The sequence below is a fragment of the Tursiops truncatus genome, chromosome 2, assembly GCF_011762595.2.
Source record: "Tursiops truncatus isolate mTurTru1 chromosome 2, mTurTru1.mat.Y, whole genome shotgun sequence".
In the NCBI taxonomy this organism is placed as follows: Eukaryota; Metazoa; Chordata; class Mammalia; order Artiodactyla; family Delphinidae; genus Tursiops; species Tursiops truncatus.
The window spans coordinates 158,263,112-158,287,496 of NC_047035.1; the positions used below are offsets into that span (position 1 = coordinate 158,263,112).

At 35.7% G+C, this 24,385-nt stretch overlaps 1 protein-coding gene across 4 annotated transcripts in view; it reads left to right on the forward strand.

Annotated features, from left to right (window-relative positions):
- CUL2 (cullin 2) overlaps positions 1-24,385 on the forward strand; it is an 81,129-nt gene that overhangs the window by 49,338 nt on the left and 7,406 nt on the right. For 3 of the 4 annotated variants that reach the window (XM_019933343.3, XM_004322181.4, XM_004322182.4), the window contains exons 7-17: positions 3,187-3,283; positions 3,380-3,490; positions 6,260-6,422; positions 11,117-11,241; positions 13,155-13,262; positions 13,987-14,046; positions 14,958-15,086; positions 15,188-15,274; positions 16,279-16,431; positions 16,715-16,792; positions 21,669-21,735. In XM_019933343.3, coding sequence (XP_019788902.1) covers positions 3,187-3,283; positions 3,380-3,490; positions 6,260-6,422; positions 11,117-11,241; positions 13,155-13,262; positions 13,987-14,046; positions 14,958-15,086; positions 15,188-15,274; positions 16,279-16,431; positions 16,715-16,792; positions 21,669-21,735 — 1,178 coding nt within the window. The remainder of the gene's footprint in view (positions 1-3,186; positions 3,284-3,379; positions 3,491-6,259; positions 6,423-11,116; positions 11,242-13,154; positions 13,263-13,986; positions 14,047-14,957; positions 15,087-15,187; positions 15,275-16,278; positions 16,432-16,714; positions 16,793-21,668; positions 21,736-24,385) is intronic. The other variant, XM_073801601.1, reaches the window with a different exon arrangement.

Here is a 24,385-nt window from a genome sequence, read left to right on the forward strand (position 1 = left end):
TAGTCTGGGCGCAGTCTGGGGGCAGTCTGGGGGCAGTCTGACGCAGTCTGGCGCAGTCTGGGAACAGTCTGGGGGCAGTCTGGGCACAGTCTGGGGACAGTCTGGGGGCAGTCTGGGGGCAGTCTGGCGCAGTCTGGGAGCAGTCTGGCGCAGTCTGGCGCAGTCTGGTGCAGTCTGGGGGCAGTCTGGGGGCAGTCTGGGGGCAGTCTGGCTCAGTCTGGGGGCAGTCTGACGCAGTCTGGGGGCAGTCTGGGCGTAGTCTGGGGGCAGTCTGGGGGCAGTCTGGGGCAGTCTGGGGGCAGTCTGGGGCAGTCTGGGAGCAGTCTGGGGGCAGTCTGGGCGCAGGCGCTTCCCTTCCTCGTGGCACCACACTCACTGCTCCTGCAGGGACACGCAGAGCAGCTAGTCTGCTGATGACCTTGCTGGTTTTGTGCCAGCCCGCTTTCAGTAACACCACTTCTTGCCTGTCCTCCTTCACTATCTTCCACCCCCTCCCTTTAGCAGTTCTTTCTCTTGTGCATTTTGGTCCGTAATTTTGTTTTTCTGTGCTGTCTAGTCTTCATTCTCTTTTTTTCAATTTCTACAGGTCCAAGGGCTACAGCCAACAATGGAGTGTTAAAAAGTATCCTTCCTGTCACTTCTCAGATTTGGAGTGAGAGCAGGAGGCTGCATTTAATTTGTTGGAACCATATTCTCATTTTAATCATAGGGGGTGAATGGGAGTTTCACCAAGAGATTAATTTACCCATTGTCACATATCAGAATCAGGACTTTTGAGAGTTCCAGCCTAACTTTTAATGACCATCACAAACCTGGTCTGCTCTCTAAAATGCCTTGGTTTTAAAATCACAGTTAGTGCTTTTTTTGGTCTCTTAGCTTTCTTCTCCTCTCTAATTTATTGAAAATGCTTCCCTTTTGCGCCTATCTGTACTTAAAATACTAGCTTATTGATGGTTTACTCATGTACCAGGCACTGTGCTACGTACTTTCTTGGATTATGCATAATCTTTACCATATCCTCGTGAGAGTACATACATTTCTTACCCCCACTTTACAGAAGGGGACATCTCTGAGTACTAAAGGTTAATAAGCACCGGCACAAGGTGACATATTAATGCAACCAGAACTTGAACCTAGGTAGTCTGACTCCAAAACCCTGGTCTTAGGGGCTACAATAAACTATTCCTATTAGTTCCCATCCTCCCAGCTGAGTGATTTCATTATGATTGTTGTAGGCATTTTCCACTTAGCTCTGTCAAGATCAAATAATGAGCCATATTTTAAAAATTCTTCATATTCTTTTCTCAAGCCTCGTCTCTTGGGATCACTGTTCTTAGATGAGACCAGAGCTTATTCAGATAACCAGCTTAGTCATTGCTTTTATATAGTACTAACTTAGCATCATTTCAGTTTATTTTCATTATCTGTCAGCCTAATAGAAATAAATTACAATGATTTTCTATTGTACCTTTTGTGCAGTTATCAAAGTGTATGGTGAATTGAATAATTATGCCTAAGAGTTCTGAGTTCAGATGTTCTTCTTACAGGAGAGGACAATTTAGTTATTAAGCAGTAGGAATGTCGATGTTCTTTCTAGGCACTACCTTACCTGATTCCCGCTTCTCTGGGCCTTTTGGGGTCAGAAACAAATGGCAGGAGTGCTGAGAATAGCAGCAGTGGACGTTTTCCTGGTGCTGAGCAGGGACAGTAGGATTTGGTCATGAAAATAATTTTAGGTAACCTGATTTTCCAAATATTTAGATATTTCTCACTTTTGACTGATTTTCATTTGGTCCCAGACAAAGTTAAAAGGCAAAAAGTGATGCGCTCCAAATCAATGGAATAGGTTATATCATTATTTCAGCAGATTTAATTTGGGCTTAAGAGGGAAGGTCAGCAGAGGAAAGGAGCTCACCATGTGTCACCTTGTATGAACTCATCGTTCTTGTTAGTTCTTATATCAAAATGTAGACTTTGTAACTACATTTCTGTGACTGTCAGAAGGACTGTAGCCATATTAATTCAAGCACAACAAACTTTTCCCAGAATATCCAGATAATTAATGGGAGACAGAATGAGGATTAGAGGGAGGCAGAGGCAGGGAGGGACACTGATATATAAAGGTAATTGCCACAATACTTTTCTTAAATGTTAGAAAATCTTTATATCCCAGTATGAAAACCAGAAGATTTTACTAGGAAATGATGATAATATATTTTTCTGTTGCTTTCTTTGTAAAATAATTATTAATTCAAAGAAAAAAAATATTTTAAAGTGAGGTGGAAGATTACCATGGAAAGGTAAACCTTTGACTGTATAATGGTTTGAGTTGAGCATTATTACTGGAGTCAGAAACTTCCAACACAGAGCCAGACCGTTTTACTGTGGCCTTAGGTCCACTCTTATTTTTTTCCTATTTCATTTTCCTATTTATGTAATTATAAAAGCCAAACTTCACCTTCATTTCTTATTGTGATTAAGACTTGCATCACAGTAGTACCCTTGACTAGGTAGGAACTTACCAAAATGTCACATGAATAACTGAGATGATTTTAGATCCCTTTGTAACTGTAACAGAATATAGAAATATTAAAACATATCTCACTAAATTTCTAAGTAGAGAAATAACTTTGTGCTTAAATGAAAGCAACTCAGTGGCTCTGGCAGACCTCTTAGAGAGAGAACAACAGTTATTAGTCATTTTAATGAGCGATATATTGTATTAGAGTGTACCTTTGAGGAATGAGTCTCATCAGGTTACTGTAGGCATACTTGTGATGGTTCAAAGACTGCATTCTCAGACCACATCCTCTAGTAATAGAGTTTGTGGTGAGTGAAATTCAAATATTCTTAACCACGGGTATTTAAAGTCTTGAATTGATAGGCTCATAGCTACTTTATTAAAATTGAAGAAGTATCATCTTAGTGTCAACATAGTATCTTTAATTTTACAGTTAAGCTTTTCTGTTGTTTATTGAAATCTAATATGTACATAAACTATCATAAATACTAATTCAGCTGCAATATGAAAAATCGTTTTTAAGCATCGTGTGCATTGACCTTTAAAATGCTTTATACATAATGTGATTAGACCAATAGAATAAGCAGCCATATTGTGGCATACTTTGGTATATTCCCATAGATATTTGTATTCTCAAGAATGTTTTGTGTTATACCTTGTTTTAGTGATCGTGGTGGAGAAGACCCAAACCAGAAAGTAATCCATGGGGTTATTAACTCCTTTGTTCATGTTGAACAGTATAAGAAAAAATTCCCCTTAAAGGTAAAAAGCCTCCTTTAAAAACATAAATAATTAGACCTTTAATTTCTTAAGTTGCCTGTTCTAATTTTTTAAATATGATTTAATTGATTTATTTAGTTTTATCAGGAAATCTTTGAGTCTCCCTTCCTGACTGAAACAGGAGAGTATTACAAACAAGAAGCTTCAAATTTATTACAAGAATCAAATTGCTCACAGTATATGGAAAAGGTAAGAAAACATTATGTTACCTACATCATCTATTATATATCAGGCATGGTTTTATTTAATATTAGTTATCTTAGTTAATATATTTTTTTGGTGGAAGAAGTTCTTTTTTTTTGATCATTACACTGAGTTATAGTTAATGTACAACACCTATTGATAAATCATTGTTCCTGCTATGGCATTTTCCATAGAAAAGGTGCTATTCCAGTTTTCATTGTGGTTGATGCTTTCTGATAAAATCCTGATTGCTAGATTTGCTTGTCTTTAAAATTAATATATATTCATATTCTTGGCAAAATAAACTATATTTTGTGCTTAGTAGATAAGGGAATAGGGTAAGTACAAAAGCTAAGGGTTGGGGTTTTATCTTCCTCTAAAATGGAAGGAAAAAAATAGTAAAAATATAATAATTCTAGATACTTGGTCTTTTTGGTCTGTTAAGTTTGTGGAAGGCTGAGAAAAACCTCCACGAGAAATTTTAATCATTAAACCAACACATTGATAACCATATTTATAATTCCATGTATATTTTCTCAGTAAAAGAATAGTGAGATTATAAATTCAGTCATCAGATAAGATATGTTAGAAATTTTAACTAGATTGTTTCATCAGCAGTGTTGGATTTCAAGCATTTTATTATCAGATGATTTTTGTTAGTTTGTTTACCTTTAAGAAAGGTAAAATGGGGACTTCCCTGGTGGCGCAGTGGTTAAGACTCCACACTCCCAATGTAGGGGGCCTGGGTTCGATCCCTGGGTGGGGAACTAGATCCCACATGCATGCCACAACTAAGAGTTCACATGCTGCAACTAAGGAGCCCGCCTGCCGCGACTACGACCCAGTGCAACCAAATAAATATGTAAATAAATATATATTTTTTTAAGAAAAGGTAAAATGTTTCAAGTGGAATAGCTGTAGTGAGGCTTCCATAGGCCATAGGTCAGGAAATATCAGTACTTACTGATATGATACAATGGTGAATATTCCACAAAGCCCAGGTCCAGAAGTCTGAGTTGTTTAATTCTTTTCATGCTTTGTCACTCTTTAGCTCTGGGACCTTGAGGAAGTTATCTAGGACATTTTCCTCCGTTAAGTGCAGGCTACACTAAGTCAGTGGGTCTTAGCACTTAGCCCTTTTTACATCTTAGATTCTTGTTAAAGGTTCTAGATCCAATCCTGAGAAGTACACACAGAATATCAGGGATACATACTCTCCTCGTTATATCTGGTTCTCAAAAACAGGCTGTTGGCAAACAATGGAAACAACCCAAATGCCTTTCAGGAGTTGAAAAGACAGGCAAAATGTGTATACATACAATGGAATATCATTCAGCCTTAAAAAGGAATAAAGTTCTGACACATGCTACAACATGGATTAACTTTGAGAATATTATGTTGAGTGAAATAAGCCAGACACAAAAGGACAAACATCGTATGGTTCCACTTATATAAAATATCCAGAATAGACAAAATAATACAGAAAGTATTATAGATTAGAAGTTATTGGGAGGGGAGGATAGGGAGTTATAGCTTAGTGGTTACACAGTTTCTGTTTGGTGTAATGAAAAAGTTTTGGAAATAGACAGTTGCACAACATTGTGAATATAATTAATGCTACTGAATTGTACACTTAAAAATGGTTAAAATGACAAATTTTATGTTACATATGTTTTACCACAATTTAAAAAAACTAATAATGTAATATACCAAAAACCACTGAATTGTATACTTTAAATGGGTGAATCATATTATATGTAAACTAGATCTCAAACTATTAAAAGGAAGGCCATTGGAGATTATATTTGGGAAATAACATTTATAAGAATAGGTCATTTAATTAACAGACAATTCATATGGCCTTCCTACTTCCCTTTCTGTATCTTTCCTCTAGTTTTGGCTTTTTCTGCCAGCTACAGGTGGTTTATTTGAAGCCCTGCATTGAGGCACTCCAAACTTAATCTACTTTTTATTGATATGCACACTGCCCCCCGTTTTCATTATTTTATTTTTTTCCTTTTCTCATCCTCCCTTGCCTCCCTCAGACCCACATTCTAATTCCTTTTTTATTTAGTTAATCCATAAGCAGGTTAAAGTCATGTTTGTATACTAAACATGGCTAGGTCTGTTTTTCTTTTGAGGTAGAAATTAGCCAGATTCTCTGGCTATTATCTTTATTATCTGGTTCTTGTTGATGTTAACCAGTGTATTGTTTGTACCTCAGTGGTTTTTTAATAGGATAAGCTTTAATAAAGATCTTGATTGAAATATTTGACTATGACTAAATTTTTTTTACTTTAAAAAAATTTAGTGGAATATTTAATGCGATAGTTTACTATCATGTACATACTGTTTGTTTTGTAAGATGAATCAACATAAAGTAATTAGCTTAATCTACATGATCCAGTTGATGTAAATTACTTTCTAGTTTGATAGTTAAATATTCATAAAGTGACCACCTATTCTGGTTTTTAATGATCTTTACCCATGTTTCCTATTGCATATAGGTTGTCTATATGTAGGGTGATTGGGGTCAATAAATGAGGGCAAAATGCAGACCATTTAACTTTTCATAAGACCGTGCTGTTCATAAGACAGTGCTGAAATGTAGGTGACATCTAGCAGCTTAATAAAATTTTGAAATGACTTATGGAATGTGAGTTTAAATTAGTTATATAATTCTTATTTGTAAGTTACTTTGCCATGTCAGTTACTTATTGATATTACAGGTGTTTTCTCATAGTAGTTTCTGACTGTAAGAATATATTTCTAAAGGTTCTAGGTAGATTAAAAGATGAAGAAATTCGATGTCGAAAATACTTACATCCAAGTTCATATACTAAAGTAATTCATGAATGTCAGCAACGAATGGTAGCAGACCACTTACAGTTCTTACATGCAGAATGTCATAATATCATCCGACAAGAGAAAAAAAATGGTAAGTGATACCAAACATCAATGTGAATAGAAATTAAATTATAAACCCACTTTTTACATCATCTTCCAGCTACCTTAGACTTCCAGCATATTTAAGTAATAGTCTCTAAAATATTCGATATGCCTTTTTACATAATCTATTTTAAAAGATTGTTTTGGAAAAGTATATTTTCAAACTGTATTCTAAAGTCAAAAGAAAAACTGGGAAAATATGTTTGCACATTTTTAAAAATCACAGGGGCTAATTTCCTGAATACATTAAGAGTTTCTAGTAAATAAGAGGAGAAAAGACAAAGAACATGAAAATGAAATATAAATAGATTTTAAATATATGAAGATGTTCAGTCTCACTCAAAATAGGGGAAATACAAAATGAAAATACAATGAAATGTTAACAATAAGCAGTGAATAAAATGGAATTTTTAAGAAAAAAGCAATAAGGATTTTTAAATAGCAGGGAATAAATGTAACAAGATATGTGTCAGACCTACACAGAAAACTAAACATTCATGAAAGCAACATTGATTTATAGATCCAGGGCAATCTTCTCAAAACCCAAGATTCTTTTTTTAAACTCTGAAACTCTGAAAGTTATACTTACTCTTCAAGACAATTTTGAAGAGTATGATGCGAAAACTGCGGGATAGCATGACTTGTAAAAACCACAGTAATTAGGAATATGAGGCGTTGGTGCAAGGATAGGCAAAGAGACCAATGGAATAAAATAAAAAGCCAAGAAATAACCCATACATATGTAGATACTTCATTTAAGACTAAGGCAGCCCTGCAGAGCAGTGGGTGAAGGATAGTGTTTTGAACGCACAGCGCCAGGTCTGTTGGATATCCATGTGGGAAAAAAGCAAAATTTGATCTCTACCTCAAACACCATATACAAAATCGATCAATTCATTTTGGGCTTTTGATCTCAATGTAAAGCAGTAACACGTCCAGAAGATAATATAGGAGAATAACTTCATGACCTTGGAGGTAGAGAAAAATATTTTAAATAAGACACAGAAAGCATTAACCACAAGGAAAGATTGCTCAAGTTGACTACTTTATCATTAAAAACTTTGGATCATTAAAAAACCATTAAGACCATTGGATCATCAAAATAGCATCACAATGACAGTCATAGGACAAAGGAGCCAAGAATACACAATGGGAAAAGGACAATCCCTTTAATAAATGTTTTTGAAAAAACTGGACAGCCACATGCAAACGAATGAAACTGAACCACTGTCTTATATCCTACATAAAAATTAACTCAAAATGAATTAAACACTTGAACCTAAGACCTGAAGCCATAAAACTCCTAGAAAAAAACAAAGGCGATAAGCTCCTTGACATCCGTCTTGGTGATGATTTTTTGAATCTGACACCAAAAGCAAAGGCAACAAAAGCAAAAATAAACAAGTGGGACTCCATCAAACTAAAAAGCTTCTGCACAGCAAAGGAAACCATCAGCAAAATGAAAAGGTGACCTACTGAATGGGAGAAAATATTTGCAAATCACTTATCTGATAAGGGGTTAATATCCAAAATATATAAAAGACTCATGCAACTCAATAGCAAAAAGACTGATTGAAAAATGAGAAGATCAGGGCTTTCCTGGTGGCGCAGTGGTTGAGAGTCCTCCTGCCGATGCAGGGGACACGGGTTCGTGCCCCGGTCTGGGAAGATCCCACATGCCGCAGAGCGGTTAGGCCTGTGAGCCATGGCTGCTGAGCCGGCGCGTCCGGAGCCTGTGCTCCGCAACGGGAGAGGCCACAACAGTGAGAGGCCCGCGTACCACAAAAAAGAAAAGAAAAGAAAAGATCTGAACAGACATTTTTCTAAAGAAGACTTACAGATGGCCAGCAGGTACATGAAAAGGTGCTCAACATTATTAATCATCAGGGAAATGCAACTCCAAACCCCAGTAAGATATCACCTCACACCTGTTAGCATGACTGTTATCAAAAAGGCTAGAAATAACAAATGTTGGCGAGGATGTGAAGAAAAGGGAACCATCGTGTACAGTTGTGGGATAAAAATTAAAAATAAAACTATGATGTGATCTAGCAATTCTACTCCTGGGCATTTATCCAAAGAAAACAAAAACACCCCAAAAAATATATGAACCCTGTTCATATATGTTCATTGCAGCATTATTTACAATAACCAAAATAAGGAAACAACCTAAGTGTCCATTGATAGGTGAATGGCTGAAAATAAACACACACACACACACACACACACACACACACACACACAGAAATATCAGTCAGCCATTAAAAAAAAAAATGAAATCTACTATTTTGCAACAACATGAATCGACCTCGAGGGCATTGTGCTAAGTGAAATAAGTCAGACAGAGAAAGACAAATATCGTGTGATCTCACTTATACATGGAATCTAAAAAATAAAACACGTGAACTCATGGATACGGAGAAGAGCTTGGTGGTTGCCAGAGTCAGTGAGGATGGCTGAAGGGAGTCAAAAGGTTTAATAACTTCCAGTTATTAAAAAAATAAGTCATGGGGATGTAATAATGCATAGCATGATGACTATAGGTAATAATACCATGTTGCGTATTTGAAAGTTGCTAAGAGAGTAGATTTTAAAAGTTCTCGCAGATATCGTATAATGACGCTTATGTGTGTAATCTAGAAAAATGGTATAGATGATTTTATTTACAAAGCAGAAATAGAGACACAGAGGTATGGATACCAAGGGAGAAAGGGGTGTGGTGGGAGGAATTGGGAGACTGGGATTGACACATATACATTATTGATACTATGTATAAAATAGACAACTAATGAGAACCTACTGCATAGCACAGGGAACTCTACCTAATGCACTGTGGTAACCTAAATGGGAGGGAAGTCCCAAAGGGGGGAGATATCTGTATGTGTATGGCTGATTCATTTCTTGTGCAGTGGAGGCTAACACAACATTGTAAAGCAACCATACTCCAATAAAAATTAATGAAAAAAATAAAATAAAAAAGTTCTCATCACAAGAAAAAAGTTGTAAATATGTACGGTGACAGATGTTAACTCGACAGATTGTGGTGATCAGTCTGCAGTGTATACCAATATCATTATGTTATAAACCTGAAACTAACGTATGTCAATTATAACTCAAAAAGAAAAAAAAAAAGGCTGTCATACGGTTATATATTTGCAATCCCCGAAAAAGGTTTATGTCCAAAATATAAAATAGTCAAGAAGTTTGAACAGGCACTGCAGAATAGAGGTTATCCAAATGGCCAATAAACATATAAAAAGGCTCTCAATCTCACTAAAACAGAGGAATGCAAATTAAAACCAAACTAAGGTATCAGTACTTAGTCACATTTTGATATAAAATGAAAGACTGAAAATAATAAGTGTGTGGAAGTGTATAGAGTAACAGGAACTTGTTATATGTTGGACCTAGAGTATAAATCAATGCAACCACCTTGAAACACTGCCAGCGAGCGACTGCTAATGCTGAGCAAACACTTCTCTTGCGGCCCAGCTGTTGCTCTCATAGGTGTTCAACCCCCCGCCCAAAATGCGTGCACACATGCACAAAAAGACATGCACAAGCATGCTCACAGCAACATTGTAATAGCTCCAAACTGGAAACAGCTCAAATGTCCAGTAACAGCAGAATGAATTAAAGTACTGCATATTCACACAATAAAATATTATAGGAGAGTGAAAAGGAACACATTATAGCTTCATACAACACAGGTGAACCTTATGAACATGTTGAACCAAAGAAACCAAGCATGAAAGAATTGTATGATTTCATTTGTATAAGTGGTTCAAAACAGGCAAACTGAACCTGCGGTTTGGTTTAGTTTAGTAAGTAACTAATCTGTCACGACAGTGATTACCGTTGCAGAAGAACAGGAGGGGTAGTGATTGGGAAGAGGTATGAAGGGGACTTCTGAGTGGAGGTCATGTCTCTTTCTTACTGTGGGTGGTGATAACTTTGGGAGGGGGGTTCACTCGTGATGATTCATTGAGATACACACTTATGGTTTGTACATTTTTCTGTGTGTGTGTTATACTTCAGTAAAAAGTTTAAAATAAAACCCACTACACTGAGATATCATTTTCCACCTCTCAGTGCAAAGATCACATTTGTTGGCAAGGGAGCTCCTGGCCACTAGGAGCTCTGTCTAGAAGGTCCTTCTGCAAGACTAAGCTTTGCATGGCAGTCCCACTTCCAGGGATTTATACTGCAGATATTCTTGCCCATATGCAGAATTATTAATTGTAACATTGCAATATCAAGAGATTGGAAACAACCAAATTCCCATCAATTGTTAAGGAATTGTTGTAATGTAGCCATAAAGTGGAGTGCTAAGCAGTTGTAAAATATGAGGAAATGCTTTGTGTACTGATGTAAAAAGATCTCTAAGTTAAAGTGTTGTTTATAGTACCTGAAATACACTACCCACCCTATTTGTATAAAAAGGGGCAGAGGGAAGAATAGCGTATTTGCTTGAATGGGTAGGAAACAGCTTTGAGAAGATACTAAACAACCACAACGTTGCTTTCCCAGGGGAGGAGGATGGGGTGATTGGGAGAAAGGTGTGGGGATCTGGCTCTGCATACTCTTCTGTAATTCTGCATTTGGAACCATATATTACCTATTATATTAAAAACATTTTTAAACTATTTGGAAATTTAATAATAAATTTCTTTTTCCCCTCAGACATGGCAAATATGTATGTCTTACTCCGTGCTGTGTCCACTGGTTTACCTCATATGATTCAGGAGCTGCAAAATCATATCCATGATGAGGGCCTTAGAGCAACCAGTAATCTTACTCAGGAAAATGTGAGTTACATAAGGAACTGGAAAATTTTTCTCTTAATCAGATTATCATGGAGTTTTTCTTTTGACTTTACTGTTTAAAAGCATGAAAGAAAAGTCCTACCATGCCAATAAATGAAACGTCTTTATTAAAATGTTCAAACCTAGAAGTTGTTGGACACATTTTGGAATTATCTATTAGAAAATCAGTGAATAAGATAAACTTCTTCCTACACACTGTCGTGTTCATTTAGCAATTGTTAATTTCTCACAGAAAAGTATGTTTGCTCTTTCTTTTTTTTTTAATTAATAATTAATTTTTGGCTGTGTTGGGTCTTCGTTGCTGCGCGCTGGCTTTCTCTAGTTGCGGTGAGCGGGGGCTACTCTTCGTTGCGGTGCGCGGGCTTCTCATTGCGGTGGCTTCTCTTGTTGCAGACCACGGGCTCTAGGCATGCGGGCTTCAGTAGTTGCAGCGCATGGGCTCAGTAGTGTGGCTCGCGGGCTCTAGAGCGCAGGCTCAGTAGTTGTGGCTCACGGGCTTAGTTGCTCCACAGCATGTGGGATCTTCCTGGACCAGGGCTCGAACCCATGTCCCCTGCATTAGCAGGCAGATTCTTAACCACTGCGCCGCCATGGAAGTCCCTGTTTGCTGTTTCTAAACAGTCTTGTTTCTGTGTAACTGGCATTAATGTTTAGTTAGTTGTAGTGGTAATGGTATTAATCAGTGATAATATAGACAACTTACAATTTGATTTCCTTTTACATGCCCTGGATTTGATAGCCCGGGAAGCAAATTTGGATTAAAACTATCTTCCCTAAATATATGCTTACTACCCAAAATACCCAGCAGTGACCTTCATATCCTTAATCCCCATCTTAAGAGTTCCCTGCCATTTAAATTACTGTTTACAATAAGGTGTCGCCTATCAAAGTGTGTTCCTATTGTCAAATTTTGTTGGACCACCTTCTTTGTTTTTACTAGTGATGGTTGACAAATAAGATAGACATGACATCACATGTCACTTCTCTTTCCTATGTAGAGCTGTTTGCTCCTCCTGTGATGCAGTGATCTGTGTATAGACCTCATTGTTCAGGAGCATTTATTAAACGCTGATCTCCTTAGTTGTAGGTTTATTTGTCTTTGGCAGATAATTCTTAGATGTTATGTCCTGCCACAGCAATGCATAAGCTTTCCCATTTTTTGTAAAACTATTAATTTATATTGCTTACATCTAATAGCCTGTATTATTTATTAGGTTTCTTAGTTTATATTAGTTTTACAGATTCAGGGTGTGGAATGACATTGGGCACAGAGGCATAGAGTTTGGTGTCAAGGCCTGGGAGATGCAAATACAAGAGAATGCGTTTGTAGGAGACTCAGATAATTTTAGCTGACTTAGAAGTCTTAGGTCTAACTTCATAGTTATCTCCATTAAGAATGAAAACTCACTTTTGCACTACTAGGTATTTCTTCTCTCTGAGATGTGGGGAACTGTACTGCCCAACTCTAGGGGTCTCAGTTTTCACAGATAATGGCTTTTTAACTTCTCCTCTCTCTCTCAGCCTTCAGTGCCTTTGAAGGCCGTTTTTATTTACATAATCCTCTATGAAAGTGATAGGCCTGGTAGTTCTGAGATTGTATCTTGTTACACTTAAGATACAGAATTCCAGCACCAGAAAGAAGTGTTTTTTCCATGGGTTCTTCTAGCAGAGGAACTACAGTCCTGCATTTCCAGTGTTGAATGACAGCTAACTTCAACATCAAAGTTTTAGATTTTAAAGACCGTCTTAGCTAAAAACATTTTTTGAGGGTGTGTGTCGTGTGTAACATTATTTGCTTAGGGAAAACTTTACTCTTAAACAACTCTTCACTAAGCCAAATTATACCCTTGAACTTCTTAAAATGTGGTTTTGTACTTTGTATTTCATATTTTTAGATGCCAACACTATTTGTGGAGTCAGTTCTGGAAGTACATGGTAAATTTGTTCAGCTTATCAACACTGTTTTGAATGGTGATCAGCACTTTATGAGTGCGTTGGATAAGGTAATTTTTTAATACATATATTCTTATCTATATATGATTTTCTTCATTTAATCATTATTCTTTAAGGTAGTTTCAGAATTAGGGCTTCTAATTGTGAGATTTCTAATCTGGAGATGGAGATTCACCTTAACCAACCAATTTCATAGTGAAAGTCAAAATAGAAGTGTGTAACTTAACTTTTAAGTGAGTAATTGAATGACTGAATGCTTGAATTATATGGGAATTGAACTTCCCGTGATTATGCTATAAAAGGAGACTTGTTAATACACTAGTATGTTCTGAAAAATACATGTATAATTTCAATATTCTTTAGTGCTCATTTTTCCTTTGAATATAATACTTAGGCTATAATGAATAATATTTGAAAGAAAAGTAAATATTATATTTTACAAATTTTTAAATTTAAATTTGCCTACATGGTTGTTGTAAGATTTTTGAAAATATAGTCTTATTTTATGTGTATTCAAATATCAGTAATGAGTTATGAAGAGTATCTTTCAGTAGGAACAGGATTATATGTAATCATTATATAATTACCATGAGGGACACTGTGAGAGGAGTTTACCCTGTGTTAGATATGACAACAGTATTAACAAACTACCCCCAAAATGCCATGTTTTATGTGGGGTAGTAATTTTTGGACGTACAGATTATAGCATATATAGAGCCAGCTGTGTTTTTACCCTATTAATGGTGGCTAATTCCTGGTCTGTCTTCTATATAGGCCCTTACATCAGTTGTAAATTACAGAGAACCCAAGTCTGTTTGCAAAGCACCTGAATTGGTAAGTTTGATGGTTGCATAAATGTAAACATATGAAAAGTCAGCATTAGAAAATGAAAACTGAGGTGAATGTCAAATTAATTTGTTTTTGTAGCATTTTTTTAAAATGTGGTTGAAATTAATTATTAAAAATAAAAACATATCAACACTGTATATCATTTGGCTTTTATTTAAGGAATGCAGTAGGTCACGTCTGTAGCCTTTTCTTAAGAAATAATTGAAGGAGAAAATATTCCATTTTACAATGTTTGGGTTGGAAAGTATGACTGCTTTAAAATAATTTGCATTACTTTACATGGAGATTTTATTTTATCTGAGATCTAAAGGGAATTTGATGAAAAATGATAACCTTTAAAGGAAACTTGCTTACAAGGTTGTTGTGAGATTTTTAAAAAGTACTTATGTAATGTCAGAAATGACAGAACTGCTCAAAACTCACCTAGGTGTTCCATCAAAACTTAATTACTGGGCTTCCCTGGTGGCGCAGTGGTTGAGAGTCCGCCTGCCGATGCAGGGGACACGGGTCCGTGCCCCGGTCCGGGAAGATCCCACATGCCGCGGAGTGGCTGGGCCTGTGAGCCATGGCCGCTGAGCCTGCGCGTCCGGAGCCTGTCCTCCGCAACAGGAGAGGCCACAACAGTGAGAGGTCCACGTACCGCAAAAAAAAAAAAAAAACTTAATTACTTATATCATTGCTGTATTGATCATTCAGGGTTGATTAGATTTTTTACTGTTTATAGTTTTTTAAAAATTTCCCTGATGACATATATTTCAAGTTCTTTAGTGCATGTCCATGATTATTAAAACATAAGCTTGAGGATGGCAAAGACCGTGATCTTATTTTGTGTTGTTGCCACTGTGCCTCCTTTGAGAAGGGCCCTCTGAAAGCGTTACTGTCAATTTCTATTTGAGCTCGCTAAGTACTGTGACAACTTGCTGAAGAAATCAGCCAAGGGGATGACAGAGAATGAAGTAGAGGACAAGCTCACGAGCTTTATTACTGTCTTTAAATATATCGACGATAAGGATGTTTTTCAAAAGGTAAGTTGTGAATCGAGAGGTTTTATGTGTCAGCTTTGATTTATTTTTGAACTTTAAATCATCAGAAAGGAAGTAATCTTTTAAAATATTTTTTAATGTAGTTCTACGCAAGAATGCTGGCGAAACGTTTAATTCATGGGTTATCCATGTCTATGGATTCTGAAGAAGCCATGATCAATAAATTAAAGGTACTGTAGGCCTTTGATATGATAGTGTCCTAGAAATTATTCCACTAGCACACAAAGATGTTCACTGTAGCAATATGAGTAATAACAGGAAATAATTCATCAACAGTTGACTGGTTAAATGTAAAGTGGTGTAGTCTCATGGTGGGATATGCAAATGCTGTATTAAAGGACAAAGTCTCTCTATATGTTGATATAGAATCATCCACAAGATAACGTGTTAACTTTACAAAAACCTTGTATTACGTATAAATGAACACACCTAAAATATTCCTTTAAGTACAAGTTTTGTGGAGTGCATTTGAATTTCAGTTCACTTTTATGTCATTTTAGCTTACACACTGATAAGATAAGCAGTTGCTAATTTTATTTATCCTGAGTTTTTCAATAGTTGATAATTTTCCTGTATGGTATACATTGAATATGTGGTCCTTTTTAAATATACCAAAAATAATTTACCCTTTAATTTTTAGAGGTAATGTTAACAAAGCTTTTTATATCCCAAGATTAGAGATCCAGATTTTCTGACCTGGTGATGGCAGAGTTTTGAATAACTTCAAAGAAATAGATTTCTTCATTACTCAGTTAATGGTGTTAAAAATCTGCCTCAGTACCCCTCCTTTTTAACAAATATTCCCAGTTATCTTTCATGTGTATTTGATACTATCTGTAAACATTATAAGGTATCATCTTACATTCAGTAATGGAGCATTTTGTACTGTTGAAATGATATACAGATTTATAGAAAAGTTCTTGTTTTAAAGGGAAATTTGTTGTTTCATGAATATATGTTTTCATTCACTTATTTAATCTGCATTAAAAAAAAAAGGAACTTTTGAAAGGTTTTGAATAGCTGCTTTGGGTCATGAATAATACAGGCCTTTGGTGTAAGTGTACAAGCAGGACCTTTGACCATAGACCTAGCAGTAGCAAAGCATTCTTAATAATCAGTATGGTTTATTGTTTTTGTTTTTAAGTCATATGTTTTTTAAAACTTTCTTTTACAGCAAGCCTGTGGTTATGAATTTACCAGCAAGCTACATCGGATGTACACAGATATGAGTGTCAGTGCGGATCTGAACAATAAGTTCAACAATTTTATCAAAAATCAAGACACAGTAATAGATTTGGGAATTAGTTTTCAAATATATGTTCTACAGGTATGAATATGTGTTTCATTGTGAGCATTTACTAACCATTTCAAATACTCTGATACAAATGATTAATAGATTGATGCCTGATTACCTTTCTTTCAACCAGAATATTATAGCTTCTAAAATTATATGTTATATTGATCTGGAATGAACCGTGCCTTGATAGTAATGCTGGTGGGTTTTATCAACATTTTGAGGAAGGAGAAAAAGGTGCTTTAGTTGCTTAAATTATTTTATAAACATTTACTTTCAAGTGAGATGTTTAACTATTTGACTTTTCTCCTTCTAGGCTGGTGCATGGCCTCTTACTCAGGCTCCTTCATCTACATTTGCGATTCCCCAGGAATTGGAAAAAAGTGTACAGATGGCAAGTTGGCAGAAAATATATTGGAAGACCTAAGGAATTTTAATAATTATCTTCACGTTATATCACTTTAAATATTTCTCCGAAGTCTTGAGGGCTCACGTGATATAAAAATATATTCACAAATTATTGTTATTCTGCCTTGTTATTGTTATTCTTCCTCAGTACCCTCCCTAAAAAGGAGGGTACTGAGGAAGACTGTAAATTATTGTAGTTTCTAATATTAAAACTAAAATGCTAAGGGTGTCAGTTCTTTGTCAAAGCATGTCTCTTATTCTTAGTAAACCTGTTATCTGTCTTAAGTAGTTCTAAATTACAAGGATTTTGATATTATAAGAAAGTTTAGAATCCAGTACTTACAACAATCATTTTCTAATTTTTCATTTGAATATTGAGCCATCTTTATAATTCATTTATCCCTTATAATAGTTATTTTTATTCTGGGCTGTAATTTAGGTAAATATATGTAGAATGTGAAATATTCTAGAAAAAATAGATTGAAGCTGGAAAATTCAAGTAAAAATGGCTTTAAAGTGTGACTGAATAGAAACCATAGACTTCTTACCCAAAGCTTTTAAAGAGACTGTGGAGACTACATCTTTAACAGCTGTTGAGATGTAACTTGTACCATACGGCTTAGTCATGTAGTCTTGTAGTCATTGTATCAGGCTGCCGTAACAAAATACCACAGCCTGGGCGGCTTGTGAATGACAGAGATTGATTTCTTATGGTTCTGGAGGCTGGAAGTCTGAGGCCAGGGTGCCAGCACGGTGGGATGAGGGCCTAAGGTGACAGACTTCCTGCTGTGTCCTCACATGGTGGAAGGGGCTAGGAATCTCTGTGGGGTCTCTTTCATAAGAGTACTAATGCCATAGATGAGGGCTCCATCCTCATGATCTAAGCACCTCCCAAAGGCCCCACCTTCTAAAACCATCACATTGGGCGTCAGGATTTCAATATGAATTTGGGGAGACACAACATTCAGGCCACAGCACTATACAGTTCACTCAAAGTGTACACTTTCATTGGTTTTCAGTATATTCACAGAGCTTTGCAACCACCAGCACCATTTTAGAACATTTTAATTACCCTAAAAGAAACCCCCTACGTATCACTAGTCACTCCTCGCCTTCCCCAACTCCCTCCCCTCTCCCTAGCCCTAGGCAATCTGCTTTCTTTCTCTGTAGATTTGCCTGTTCTGGACATCTCATATAGAGCTATGTCACGCGTGCTTTTGTGACTGCCTTCATTCACTTTGCAGAAGAATGTCAAGGTCCATCCATGTTTGAGTCTGTGCCAGTAGTTCACCCCTTTTTATTGCCAAATAATATTCCATTGTATGGAGACACCACACTTTATTTATCCATTCATCAGCTGTTGGACGTTTGGGCTGTTTTGACTTTGGGGTGTGTTAGTAATGCTGCTATGGACATTCACGTACAAGTTTTTGAGTGGATGAACATGTTTTCGTTTCTTTTGAAACTGACCCTCTTTGATTCTCTAACTCACCAAAGGAGGCTTATCTTTTAATAGTCTTTTACTTGGGCAGTAACTTGAGGTTGTGAACCAGTGAGTTATGCATATGTTTATGAAGTTTAAAATGAAAATGGTATTTCATTACACTATTTACTAGAGATGTTCACAGTGTGTAGTTTGAATCATTACATTATGTATGTATGTTATTTTTGCTTCTTTCAAAATAAGGATTATAAATCAAGTAACACAGTGTAAGCTCCGGAATCATAACTCCTGATTTTAAATGTCTGCTCTTCCGTTTACTGTGCTCTGTGACTTTGTTCAAATAACTTCCGAATTTTTTGTTAACTGATAATACTACTACTCAGAGTGTTAATATGAAGATGAAATATGTAAAGCGCTTAGTCTGGTATATAAGAAGTACTCAATAAATGCTGAAAGTAGAAGTAATAGTTAATAGTGATAGTAGTGGTAATAGCAGAGTAGCCAGGTAGATTTCAAGATACCATGCATAAGGTGGACTTTCCGAATAGGAGTCTAATTTAGGATTTTCTGCGTCTTTGAAAAGGCATGATAGTGCAAACCATCTTAGAAACTTCATGAAGAAGAGCATTTGTTTGGATGGGCAGAATATGATCCCAGGGCAGGGGATGGGGTAACCAGGTGTAAAGCACTTTGATGTATTTGTGACCAGGCAAGAGAAAGAAAACTGACCCCTCACCTTTGACAGTCTTAAACCTTATTTCTTCTTAAGAGCCTGCTTTTCCAATCGAAATTAAGGGACAGGGTGGGGGCTGGCAGAACTAAAATCTCGTTTAAGTTTGTTATTCTTCTCTTTCTCCTTGAAATAATTATTTGCCAGTAATTATTGGAGTACTGGAATCAACCCCTTAAACTTTATTTATTAACATATGACCTTCCCCAGGTTCCAGTGTCCTCATTTACAAACAGGAAGTGGGTTTCTTTCTGACTATAAATTATGATTCCAAGCATATCATTCTCTCAGTTTGGACTTTCTCTAATTACCAGTAGAGGGAGTTTGTCCTTACATTTCTCCTAGTAAATCCAAGTTTTCAGCCACATAAGAATGAAAATCCATCTGTGTATTTATTATTTTATTTTTCACATGTAAATTAATTCCCTTTGCTTTAATGGCCGTCTAGATATTTCCCATCTTTCCCTTAAATATAGCTGTTTATCAGAAATCACATCCATTTTACACGTATCTTAAAACTATGGAAATTAAGCTTTAATTGAAAGCAATTTATTTTGGGGACTTCCCTGGCGGTCCAGTGGTTGAGACTTTGCCTTCCAGTCGGGGCAGGTGGGGACGCAGGTCGATCCCTGGGTGGGGAGCTAGGATCCCACGTGCCTCGGGGCAAAAAAACCAGAACATAAAACAGAAGCAATAGTGTAACAAATTCAATAAAGACTTTAAAAATGGTCCACATCAGAAAATCTTAAAAAAAAAAAAAGTACTTTATTTTGCATATTAGACCAGTATATCTTAAATCTACTTTTGTACCTGGTCCACAAACCTGAATAATAACTAAAGAAATATAAGGTAGTGTATATTAGTGCAGCTCTCTGTTTGAAGTGAATACGCTCATCAAATATGAAACATTCATTTTTAAGGCCCCTTGAGTTTCAATTAATGCCCTCAAATGGTATTTGAAAGATGCTCTCTGTTAGCCTGATTATTATAACTATTAAGCCTGACTTTAACATGAGAAGTTTAGTCAAGGTATATTTATTACTAATAAACTTTGATAACACAGTTATTTAATGATATCGTTAAGCAAGATGTTGCAACTTTTGTCTTTTAATACCAGATGAATTGATACTACTCTCTTTTGGAACTGAATCTTTTTGTTCTTGACTAGCTGTGGATATGAGAATCTTTATAATCAGATTTTAAATTTAAGGATAAAGGAATGCTTTCTTTGGCATATTGATATCATCAGTAAAACTTTAATGATGGTACTAGTTGCTAGGGCTATAAAGAGGTAAAGCATGTGCTTTCAGAGCTTGGAATATACATTCTAAAGCTAGTTTTGCACTTACATAATTTGTAAAGAGCATTTTAAACTTTGGTTTTCTCAGTTTCAAAAATGTTTTATTTTGCTTTTGTCCATAAATTCCTTATAAATGTTTCATAATTACAAATTGTATAGTAGTAATTGAATTTTATTGACACCCAGGGAGATTATTAGTCAGAGCATACCTCTGGGATCCTTTCATGACATACTTTGATTTTTTTCTTTGTCTAGATTAGGACCAGGCAGAAAATCATAAGTATTCCTGGTGCCAGTCATTTCCTATTTATCATGCCAAAGGGCTGGTGAATTTGCTCATAGAGGAGAAGGCTGCACCATTGGAGGGAAAAAATGCTCAAGTTTCAGCTTCCCAGGACTATCTTGGAATAAATTGCTAAAAGAATTTACCAGTTCTCCTGGCTGGTAGCTGTGAACTTTTGTTGTAAGGAGTGGGCATAGTGCAGCTTACAGGTCAAATGTTGCTGATTACTTTATTTAAACTTCATTTTGAAAGTACAGAAAGTAAAGTTTGAAGTACAGATAAAAGCTTTAGGTATATTACATATAGCTCGTCATGCTAAAAGTATGCCCACAATTCTGAATTGTGATGTGATGAATATATTTATTTTTCAGTTTTATATGGAAGTTGAGTTTTTACCTTTTTTACATTTCAGTATCATTTTCTCGCTGTAGATTATGTACTAGCTCTTTAGAAGATATGAACTCTCTATTTTTTGGACTGATGTCCTACATTCAATCTGAGGGAGGAATTTTTAAAATTTTAAAGCTATGTTAATAGAATGTTAAATTTAATTTTTCACAATAATGTCAACAAAAGATACAAAGACAGGCCTCTGAAGCTTTGCTTGTATTAGTGTTTGACTGTATGTGGAAGTTAAATCGTGGATGTCACTTTTGGAGTGATCACTGATATTATTCAACCCGTCCATTCAGCAAGGGTATATGTTGGCAAATAGGAGACTAGAAATGAAGGTTTGATTTATATTTTCATGTTGAAATGCGTATGGTAGTGGTTTTGGTCAGGGATTTTATTTATAAAGTCCAAATTGATATCATTCAAAATGATAATTTCTGAATTTATACAAAAAGTTAAATTTGCAGGGCTGTGGTTTGGTAGAAAGAACCCCAGACAGGGTTTTAAGTGAAAAGAGCTGGCCTGATATTTATATGATCTTTGTCAGGAACTTGCATAGATGTGTTTTCTCATCTGTAAAATGAGTAAATATACCAGATGGGCTCTAATGTCTTCTCTAACATGAATTTTTTTACTTTTTAGTGTAGTGATAGCCAAGTAAGTTAGGTTGTAGAAGCTGAAAATAATTTGATTCCTTTTTTCTTTTTTACAGTTTGAATTATTTTATAGCCAGCATTTCAGTGGAAGGAAACTTACATGGTTACATTATCTTTGTACAGGTAAAATGCATTTAATTATATCTAGTTTAATGAAATTTACCTGATATGATTATGTTAAAAATTTGGAAATCGATTTCATAGGTCCTAATTATAGTTGTTGTTTTTTTCCTGATTTTAGTTTTTAACGTTTTCTTCTTCATCTTCCTTTCTGGTTACCATTAAAGCAACTAATAATGAAGTTCAAGTGAAGCACTTTTTTTCTTTTAATTTGCATTCCTTTTATTATGAGTAAAGTTGAGCACGTTTTTATATGGTTAAAGCAAGTGCAGCATTTTTAATAGTGTTTTATAATTATGCTACTTATAAGGAGTTTCTGAATTTTATAATGGTTTCCTATATTTCTGTAACAAATCACTTTTTATAGATACTAGGAATTTTATTTAGAAACCCAGGCTTGATGAAACATATCTTAAAAACCTCTTCTCTCTAGATATGGCAGATATCCTCAAAAATTTCATTAACTATTATAGCATCACAAGGAGACCTAACCATTTGATTTTTATTTGTGGTACTGTAGTGAACGGCAGTAGTAAACGCTTTTTCCAGAATGTCCCAATTAACTTCCAGTACTTTCCAGTTTTAGAAAAGTTTAATCAAAATCTAATCATTTCCTTAGCTTCTTCCTGGAACAGTGGGGTCTACTAATTGGAAAGTAGGATTAATACTTTGAGTGATTGGAGCCTCTATTCAGTTTCTCTAAGCTGCCTGAAGATGTTAGCCAAAGCAAACACTCAGAATTTCTCTACTTTTGCTAAAGCTATGCTTTGAAAAGTACATTGAATCAACTTTCTCTTTGTATAAGAGGGAAAGGATGGCCATGTATGTTAATGTCTCTTAGAAATGGTACAAGAAAATCTGATTAGTTGCCGTACCTTTATTTAGGAAATTCACTCACCTAAGAGAAATTTCATCTAAGTAGTTTCTTGTAAGTACCATTTATTTGACTACTTTATATTTGGAATATGATGTCTCATTTTGTTAGTAATACATATTAGTACATAATAATTAGTACATAGTAATACATATCTTTACAAGTTTATGTTTATTGAACAAATTGGGCATTTTAATTTTTTCAGTAGTTTGTGAAATAAAGAGATGTTCATTGATATTCTTAGTAAGTGGTCGCTTAGTAGTTGGCCTTTAATTTTACATCTATTGTGAATTTTTTATATTCTCATTTAGTAAATATAATTGATTTTAAGGAAAAAAACATTGCTGGACCAGTGTTTTAATGTATTTGGATTAAGTTTACTTTTACTTCCCCTAAATATCTATCTTGGGGAGTTTAAACTCCTTTGCATTACCTCAGCAATAATCATTCTGTCTCCTAAAGTAGTTTTAATGAGGGATTTACTATTTTGCTGTTTGGCAACTAGTTATATATTCAGATTAAGATATTATTGGTGAGAATACTTCTTTGGTGGTCCTGTGTACTTGTGTTGCATTACATCAGAAGGCACGTGGTGTCAGACTGTCCCACTGTGAGAGGCAGTAAAGTGGTCACTTGGTTGATTGAGGTGATGTTTCCATTGTGAGGAGACCTTTTCAATTAGCAGGTGATCTGAGGGGTGACACTTAGGTCCCAAATGAATACCATCTTCCAGGAACAACTGTATCTGATGGTTGTAGCATCCACTGGTGATCATTGCTTGAATCAGTTATCTTCTTCCTGGTTGCAGATCAGTGATACTCTGTCATGCACTCAGCATTTAGTAGCTGACATTCTTCTGTAAAAAAAACTTTCCCTTAGAGACTAGGTTGCTGATAGGTAGTAGAGGAGTAACTTGGATTAAAGTATTGTGAGAGTTCTGCCTACTCTTTATTTCTGGTAATTGTTAATTACCAATTCAATTATGGTTGTCTGATTTTTCAAGTATGTATGTATTGGAATGTTTTATTCTAGCTTGGAGGTTCTTAAAGTTTGTCAACCTATTCTGAAGGTTAAATGACCTCTTTGTCATTTTCCTTTTCTATTTACACAGCAGTAATTAAGTGAATCATCCAGATTTGGGATTTCCTTTCCTTCCTCCACCCCTTCCCCAGTCTTTCCAGCCATGAGCTGAGTAATAAGAGAGTGGTGCTGAAAAAAAGTGGAAAGAGGTCCATGTACCCCGACACCGATAATTTATTGAAAAATAGCAAGAAAAAGTCATAAAACACAACTAACAAGTTTTCCTGTTTTTAAGGGATGCAGAGTGGATTTGATATCAGTAAATGATACTTAGACCCCTTACTTGCATTGTCTCCTAATGCTCTTTGGGTTCTTGTGGCAGAAGCCTCATTCTGTTTCCAAACCCATGGTAGTACATTGCAACATCTGTGACAGCTAGGTGATGGTCCTAGCTTAATCATATAGGTGCTTGAGGCATTATTTTATACTTGTTTCTGGGATATGATTAAGCAGTCATTGCACAAATGGTGTAATGCAGTTTACATGATTTTTTTTTTTTTGCCTCTCACCGCGTTTTCTAAGCTTTAATGTTGAGATGAGGCTCTTAAAGTGCTCTTTATGCTAATTGTTAGCAGGACAGTCCTAATGACTGTAGTCTACTTAAACTCTACATGAATTGGATATTCCAATTAATTAAACTTCCTTTCATGAAAATTCAGAGATTAGGAATTTTTTCTCTAGGTGTTCCTATCCAAATAA